Source organism: Cordyceps fumosorosea (assembly GCF_001636725.1).
Source record: "Cordyceps fumosorosea ARSEF 2679 chromosome Unknown scaffold_85, whole genome shotgun sequence".
NCBI classification, from domain to species: domain Eukaryota; kingdom Fungi; phylum Ascomycota; class Sordariomycetes; order Hypocreales; family Cordycipitaceae; genus Cordyceps; species Cordyceps fumosorosea.
The window spans coordinates 15,134-24,258 of NW_017387385.1; the positions used below are offsets into that span (position 1 = coordinate 15,134).

The 9,125-nt window shown below is 37.3% G+C and overlaps 2 protein-coding genes across 2 annotated transcripts; both read left to right on the top strand.

Annotated features, from left to right (window-relative positions):
* Positions 1-513: 513 nt before the first annotated feature.
* On the top strand, positions 514-2,469 carry ISF_09855 (cystathionine gamma-lyase; the record flags this gene model as incomplete). Its single annotated transcript, XM_018853455.1, has 6 exons — positions 514-517; positions 1,071-1,494; positions 1,609-1,670; positions 1,760-1,787; positions 1,866-2,281; positions 2,432-2,469. The coding sequence occupies 6 exons, from the start codon at positions 514-516 to the stop codon at positions 2,467-2,469; spliced, it is 972 nt and encodes a 323-aa protein (XP_018699357.1).
* A 4,243-nt stretch (positions 2,470-6,712) lies between these two features.
* Positions 6,713-8,050, top strand: ISF_09856 (DNA-binding protein; the record flags this gene model as incomplete). The annotated part of the gene is made up of 1 exon (XM_018853456.1): positions 6,713-8,050. The coding sequence occupies one exon, from the start codon at positions 6,713-6,715 to the stop codon at positions 8,048-8,050; it is 1,338 nt and encodes a 445-aa protein (XP_018699358.1).
* Between the last annotated feature and the right edge of the window lie 1,075 nt (positions 8,051-9,125).

Sequence of the window (9,125 nt, forward strand, 5' to 3'; positions counted from 1 at the left end):
AGTGGGTATTCGCATTCCTAATTAGGAATCCAGACTCAGGCTGTAATCAGGTAGTTTAAGCCATGGTAGTGGGGGTGGGGCGAAACAAACGAGAACAACTTATTAGGGACTTGATCGGGTAGTGTTAGGTGGGGCGAAGAACTCAGACGGGCAGAGGAGAGTTCGGCTGAGATACCGCGGTCTCGGTCTGGTTGGTTCAGCCTCTTGATCCCCCTCCATAGTGTGATAGCGTTCTTGATAAAGGACGATAAACTGCACCTCGCAACTTATATCACCCGTTCTTGCTCAACCAGCGCTCCGCATCCGTCGCACGTGTACATACTTTCCACTGACGAAAGAACTTTGTTTACCTACCTCGGACACTTCCGCATCAAACCACAAGTTGTCCTCAATCAGCCTACAACACCAGCTCCGCCTTCGCATGATTGTACTGTAAGCATCTGCCTGAGTTACACCATCTTTACCTCTCCTCCAACTGACTCACGTGGACATCTTGCACAGACGTTAGTGGCGATGCGTATCTCACGACCATTACAAGCTTTCTTTTGTTCTTGGAAGATTGTTTTCCCCTTCCAATTGCCGGCCCTCTCTCCACCGTAAAAAGACCTAGGGCTGTTCGTACATAACAACTCGGGAGACTCCGAGACTTCGACGATTTTACTGCAATCACATCAAATACACTTTGCGTTCTTTATCTGCCGTAAAGCTCCAAGTATCGCTATCCGGCTGGCCATCAGCTCAACGCCATCTCATCCCTCTCCGACGTCCGGCCGCCAGCTTGGCCACAGCACCTCAACTGTCCCAGCAGCCATCTCACGACCGGTATCCGTCTGAGCTATCTACAATTCTGTGCAAGTTTCACACACACCAGCCCTTCTAAAACCGAACCTCGACCGCTGCTACATTTACGGATCAAAATACGGACACAAAAAGTCTAGCTCATATTCGCTATTGATAGGGTGCCCGCTTCCCTTTGGAGTAGTAATCTGCGCGTTTGCATCTCTGCTACTCGATCTTGATCATTGGAGAGCTCCTTACTTACACATACACCACCTTGCAACCTGGCCAAGATGTCTCCAGCCACCACCACAGACCAGCCCTCTGTCTAGACGCCGCTCCGGCCCCGACACTTGAGCACCGCTTCGGCACCCTAGCGATCCACGCCGGTTCTACTCACGACCCCTCCACCGGCGCCGTTATTGAACCCATCTCACTGTCCACTACCTTTGCCCAGACCGCCGAGGGTAAGCCCGTCGGCGTCTTTGAGTACTCGCACTCGGCCAACCCTAACCGCACTAACTTCGAGGCGGCTGTTGCCGCCCTTGAGTATGCCCACTACGCCCTTGTATATTCCTCCGGCTCCGCAGCCACTGCTAATATCCTCCAGAGCCTCGCTGCTGGCTCCCACGTCGCTCCCACGTCATCTCGGTCTCCGACGTCTACAGCGGCACCCACCACTACTTCACTTAGGTCGCTAAGGCCCACGGGGTTAAGGTAACTTTTACCTCCGAGATTAAAGTTAGCATTATGGTGTACATTAACGAAAATGCCCGCCTCATCTGGATTAAGAGCCCTAGTAACCTAACCGCCCTAGTCGACATCCGCTAGGTCATCGAGGTCGCCCACCGCCACGGCATTCTGGTCGTCGTTGATAACACCTTTCTGTCCCTGTACGTCTAAAACCCTCTAGATCTCGGCGCCGATATTATTATACACTCTATCACTAAGTATATTAACGGCCATAGTGACGTTGTTATAGGCGTTTCCGCCTTTAACTCGGATGATCTGTATAAGCGCCTGGGCTTCCTATAAAACGCTATTAGCGCCGTCCCCTCGGCATTTGACTCGTAGCTCGCCCACCGTAGCCTTAAGACGCTGCACCTACGCGCTAGCGAGGCCACACACAACGCGACCACCGTCGCCACAGCCTTTGAGGCCTCGCCTAACGTCATCACTGTTAATTACCCCGGCCTCGATTCCCATCCGCACCGCGCAATTGCTATAAAGCAGCACTATAGCGGCATGCGCGGCGGCATACTGTCCTTCCGCATTAAGGGCGGCCACAACGCCGCCGAGCTCTCCTATTCCCTCACTAAGATCCTCACACTAGCCGAGTCCCTCAGCGGCGTCGAGTCGCTAGTCGAGCTCACTAGAAGTATGGCCAAGGCCGTCGTCGTCTTAGACGACCTCGTCCGCATTAGCTGCGGCGTCAAGGACGCCGATGACCTGAAGAACGACGTTCTCCAGGCCTCGAGGCTGCCGTGTCTGGCTCCAGGCAATAGTAAGCAACTGACCGTATATATAAAATAGGAGAGTTTTTTTTTATAAATTTTATAATGTTTTATACTGTATTAATATTATCTAATAAGAACAGTATTCTACTATAGTATAATTCCTATATAGAATACTATTAATACTATACTAATAGTAGCTTACTTTACTATTATTAGTACTAAGAAGATAGTATAAGTATAGTTATATATTAATAAAGTAACTACTATTTATATAAATGTATAAGAACTTTATATACTATATATATATATAGATTATTATATAGTAATACTTATAATCTTATAGATATTATAATAGTATTACTAAAATTAAGTAGATATAAGAATAGAATAGATTAAAAATAATAAAGAGGGTTAAACCTAGATTTTATAAAATTAATATATCTTAAAGACTAAAGCTTATTAAATATAAAGGGATTTAACTATATTTCTCCTTTTATTCTATAAAACTAGCCCTTTAATATAATAGTAGCTTAATCCTAATCTATAGTTAGTCTACTTCTTAAGTAAAGAGTTAGTTTAAATATATAAGTGTATATAAGTAGTTATTATAGTATAAGTTATATTAGAAGATATCTTCTAATAGTAGAACTATTACTTAGATTAATTAGTAGAGATCTAGACTACCTAGCTATAAGAATACTTCCTCCTTAAGTACCTATCTATCTCTCTACTATAACTCTAAATAATTAGATTATCTATTTATTTATTAATTATTCTAGTTATAGTGATTAATAAGTAATCTATTAATTACTTTATAGGTTATATAACCTTATATCCTATTTAGGATACTAGTGTGTCTAATTTAGCCTAACTTATATAGTCCTACCTATATATCCTATACATTTATAATACTTAATTACTTATAGTAGTTTAACCTCTATTCTAAATTAAGCTTCTTTCTTTCTTCTATAGGCTTCTATTATTTCTTTAAGGCCTAATATTTATTTATAAAATAGCCTTTTTTACTATAGTTATAGTAAGTTTTAGTCTTTTCTTTATTTATAGTATTAAGTTCTATTATACTTAAATAAGTTCTATAGACTATAGATCTATATATATATTTTCTAATATTGGACTAGTTATAAATAAGGTTCTTAAGTCCTTTTTCCTTTTTTATATTTTAGTCTTTTAGTATAAACTTAATTATTAATTTTAATAATCTTATTAATAAACTTATTAAAGTTATTAGGTTAATTATTCTTTAGGACTTTATCTTTTATTTTCTCTTTAAGCCTATTATAAAAGAGTTCTATTTAACTATTATTATTCTAAATAAGTTATATTATAATATAATAAAACTCTTTTTTATAGTACTATATAGAGTCTATTTATTTTAACTATTTAAGCTTATAGATTATACTTTATTCTTTATTAGGGTTATTAAATATAGTTTTTAATATTTTTTCAAACGTACTATAGTTTTTAAAGATTTTAGTTATTCTTTTTTAGGTTCTTCTTTAATAAAATAATCTTAAAAAGTTAGCTCCTACTATTCTATTATTTTTCCTATAAGAAGGTTTTTTATATAAAGTACTTTTACTTTAGGTTTATTAATAGTATTATTAATATATAAGTATACTTTAGTTTAGATTAAGATAGTTTATATTTTTTTTAACTCTATTAAATATATTAGGTTTAAAGGATTTTAAAAGGATAATAACTCTAATAGTATTTAGGACTTAGAGTTAATTAAGTTTCTTTATAAGGTTATTAATCTACTTAATAAGCTAGGTAAAAGTCTACTTTAGGCTAGTAGTATTACTATTAATATTAAATATTATAAAGGTTAACTACTTAAGGTTTTAAAGTAACTTATTAAATTAGACTAATTAAGATATAATAGTAGTTTAATCCTTAATCTATAGTAAGTCTATTTTTTAGAAAATAAGTTAGGTTAAATATATAGGAAGTATAAAGAGTAGTTATTATTATATTAATTATATTAATTATATTAAAAGGTAACTCCTAATAGTAGAACTATTATTTAGATTAATTAGTAGAGATTAAATCTAGTTATTTATTAAAAATCCTCTTCTTTATATATCTATCCTATTCTCTACTATATTATTAGGATTACTTAGCTTACTCTATAATCCTAATAATCTTAGATTAGTACTAGATTATTATAATCCTTAGTAATCTAGTTATAAAACTAGTTCTTTTATCCTTATACTCTTATAAGCGCCTTATAGCTACTGTATTAGGCTGCCTTACCCCTCTTCTATAGTTCTTTAGTATATCTATAATATGTTAGTATACTTTATTAACTCTTACTTAGTTTTATTCTATAATAGAGTAGGCTTAGGCCTATATTAAATAACCTCTATTATAGTTTAAGTATCTTTCTTTAGTAGGGTCCTTTTAGGTTATATAACACTTAATTTTACTATAAGTATAGTATAAATACTATCTATATTACTTATTATTAGTATAGAATTTCTTAATATAATTAAACCTATAGTATTAAAAGTATTATAAAGACTATACTATCTTTATATAAGGCTTATATTAGAATACTTAAAAGTTAAAATATACTCTTCTTTTATAGAGTTAGTTTACTATTTCTATATTATATATACTAATAATAAAGGATATTTTTATTCTAATTCTAGTCTAAAAGTACTATACTTTAGTAGAGACTATTTCTACTTTATTAAATACTAATAGTATATTTATTAGGCCTAAAGTGTCTTAAAGGATCTTTTTTATTAATATTACTTTAACTACTATAATATATATATAGTAGACTATTATTACCTCTATACTAAAAGTAGTCTTTATTTATTAATTATCTTTAGTATAATCCTTTATATTATTATAGAATAAAAGAATAATATCCTTTAATAAGAGCTAGTATACAGCTACTATAGTATTAGTCTAAAAGGCTCTATTAATAATTATTACTACCTTTAATAATAACTAGTTCTTTACTTTCTAAATATAGTTTTTAGTATTAACTATAAACTCTTTATTATACTATATTAATATTAGTTTAGTAAATAAGGTTAGTTACCTTTAGTCTATTATTATATTAATATAGAATTAAGGCTAATAATAGTCTTTTTATTTTTTTTTTACTTTTCTTTATTTTTAATATTTATATAACTATTTTTTAACTATTATTTAGATTATTATTTAAGTAATAAAGAGAGAAGCTTACTTTAGGGCTATAATAGTTTTAATATAGTATAGTACCTATTAGTATTAGTACTATATTTTTTTTTATTCTATCTTTATACTCTTTAGGGATTAAAAAGAGAAGCTTATTTATAAGTTCTTATTTAGTTAATTATCTTAATTAGGTTATTCTAATTATAGGTTTATTATAGCTTATTTTAATTAGGTAGTTATATTTGAATATATCCTTAGTATTATTTTAACTACTATAGCCGCCTTTAGTAATATAGTCTTAAGCTAGTATTATATAAAGGTGGTTATAGGTATTAATTTACCTTTTTTAAGTTCTTCTCTAATTTTATTATTAGGTTAGACTTAGTATAGTTATAAACTAGATTTTTATTATAAAGGTATATAATATAAAGTATATTAAAAGATTATTTATAATAATAAAAGTATTATTTAAATTAACTAATAAATAGTTTTATTTTTAAATTCTTTTATTATTCTCTTATATTTTATTAATTCTATTTAATCTTTTATTTTAAATTAAACTAAGATTATTTAATAAGTTTATTTAGATTAATCTAATCTCTCTTAATCTAATTAAATTAGCTTTTTATCTTCTTTCTAAGTAGTATAGGGTGGCCTATAGCTCTATATATCCTAGGCTTCCTTATAGCTGTATAATTGGCCGCCTACATAGACTTCTTTGTTCGTTTATCACACCTAGCCCCTCGTGTGTCATAGGCTTCCGTGTGGCTGCTTAACGGGCCGCCCATGCCGGCTTCTTTGTTTGTTTGTCACACCATGACCCTATATATAGCTCTACTATTGGTATGCTGGCCACGGAGCGGATACGGGATTGCGCTCATGCAAGCCAGGTCATACGCGTCCACCAACCACCCCTTTAGGCAGGCCTAAACCGTTAGCGGATGAGTTGCAACAAAAATCGAGTGGCTTACATGGAAGCCACCGGGCGTAAGGTCGCGGTCGGGGCCAATCAGCACGCAACACTCGACGCTCTTGCAGCCGAGTTGTATGCATGTCCAGAAACCGTGCATCTCATACGGAATTCCCGCAGGTTGATATTTTCCCTTTGGCTGTTCAGCTCGAGTGACGGGGACTTCTTTTCCCCTCTCCCCGTATTTCTATACGTGTGCTCCCGTAGAGAGGGGACTCAGTCTGCTGTAGCTTCCTCCACTCAATAACTCATTAACAGATAGTTGCTCCTTAACGACGACACCTTTTTTCCAATTAGTACACTCATATATATATTTATATATGCATGAATCCTTATTATGACTCGGGAAGGGGTTCAATCGCTTCTCTCAGACCTGGAAAGCAGAATTGGTGCCAGAAGCGTCTTCGTTGAAATACGGGGATGTCCTGCCGTGCTCAAAACTGGGCTAAGGGCGGGCAAAAAATGTTTAAAAGCTGTCCTTGCCACAGGCGATAATCGATTGGAGGCGAAAAGGATCCGAACGTACCTGGAAACCTTGGTCGAGGTTACTGACAAGGATTTGCTGCTGCAAAATGTAGGAAACTACATCTCAATCAGTTTCTGCTCCCTTCACATCAAAAGAGCATCATCGGAGCAAGAATGGAAGAATTGGGTGAAACTCGTTCACGCATATACCTCTACTACCTCCGTCACTGAGGCCGGCCTTGCGCCCGAGATTATCGTGGTTTCGGATGATGATGCAGAGAGCAGCGGCATCCAACAGGACGATATCTTTGATGGAGACTTCAGTTTCGACACCTCAACTCCGGATACAACAGTCGACATAGATGATCTGGAAAAGACAGTCGCGACATTGAACGTGCAGGATAATCGCGCATCGTCTCCAGCTGTCAACCCTACCGAACCGAGCCCCGACGATGGCGCAACTGCAGACATAGCGGACGGGCTGAGGAAGCTAGATCTCGCCCGGCAAACACCACCGCCATCCGGCACAAGTAATACTATACATACGGTTGGAAGGGCCGGTGGCGCCGGCGCCATTCCCTCCGCCGGCCTCACAAACCAAGACGAAGGAGATTGGGACTTGCGCGACATGGGCATCGCCGCATTCCGGCGCGCAGGCACCCCGCGCGACAATTCGGTCCTACATCACAAGTTTTATGAAGCTTTCAAGAGTAAGGACAAGTACGAAGGTATCGTGTACGTCTTTAAGAAAATCGGCCGGGACGACCGATTCAAGGTCGGGTATAGTGGTAACTCGGGAAACGCCCGAAAGAAACAACCCAACAACTGCTACGCCGCCGGCACGGAGATTATCCACGAAACTGAAGGAGGGCGCTTCGTCGGCGCGCACCGCGTCGAGGGCCTCGTACACGCTATGCTCAGACACTGCAACATCAAGTTCATCAAGTGCAACGGCAAAGACGACAAGGGAAACGACTGCACCGCCAAGCACCGCGAGTGGTTTGCGACGGACCAGGCAACTGTGGTTGGCATTACGCGCGCAATGGAGCGTTTCGTGCGGGAGGGCGGCTACGAGAGGAGGGAGACAGGAAACTTCCACGTTTCAGAAGCCGGGGACAAAGTGGTTAAGAAGCTGTTAGGTGATTGCAAGCTCGCGACGCTTCAGAGAGCGCTGGATGTGATGGAAGCGCGACGACGAACAATTCCGTAATCATCTCCTTGTCTTGAATTCTACAACCTTCAAGCTTTATGACAAGTTTTTACATATATTCAGATCCGCGTTCGTCTTGGGGTAGGGCCTAAAATTGCCAGCCAGCATGGTCGAGAAATTGGTGCCCTGTCCCTGGTTTCGTCGCCGCACAGGCCGCCTACGCACCAACGCAAAAATGGTAGGCAGCCGTGGAAGGATATTGCATACGAGGTCGGCTAAGTACTTGGCCGTACTTTGTTTCTCAAGGTCGTTTCCAAAGCGCTGCTGCCCTCGTTTGCTGTCTCGCCAACTGTAGAGGAAACGCACACCGCATGAGTAAGCGCAGCAGCTACGCACACAAAAATCCGTACGAGATTGACCTGCTGCTTAAACCATTGCCAATCATCTCGATGCGCTGCCTATATAAATGCATCGTTGCCTCAGCACGTGATACCGCTCGCCGAGAAGTGGCGTGCAATAAAAACAAGAATAAAGTGTGTCGAATGAATAGCTGCACAATATATCACGGCTCTAATGTATTGTATATATAGCCTTTTCTATTAACTTTCCTTATCGTACTGATCTGGGCTGGAACATTAGATCACTACGGAAAATCGCTCTTTACTGCGTATGAGATGTGCTACTACTCTTCCTCTCGGGCACTTGAACTTCAAACTCATGACTTACTAGTCAACCTAGGAATAGCCTCTAGCAATACATAGTACTGGTCCATAGTAACTAACGTCGGCCACCCACATCTTAGCACCACCCACATCTTAGTAGGTTATTACAATCATAACTATTAACTATAAGGTTGTATAGATAATCTAGATAAAATTTAAATAATATAAAAATAACACCTAAAGGTAGGAAATTAGATAATTAATTAAGCCTTAGATATAGATAATAGAATTTTATTAAAAATACTATTAAATTATTTATTAAGCTATTAGTGTGTGTTTTTAATATTTATTACTTTAATAAATAACCTATTAGGATTTATAGGTATAGTTTACTATTTTTTAGGCTTTAGAAGCCTAATTTTTACTTTAAGATTTAATATTTTACTCTCTAAGAGTATAATTCTAGTTTATTA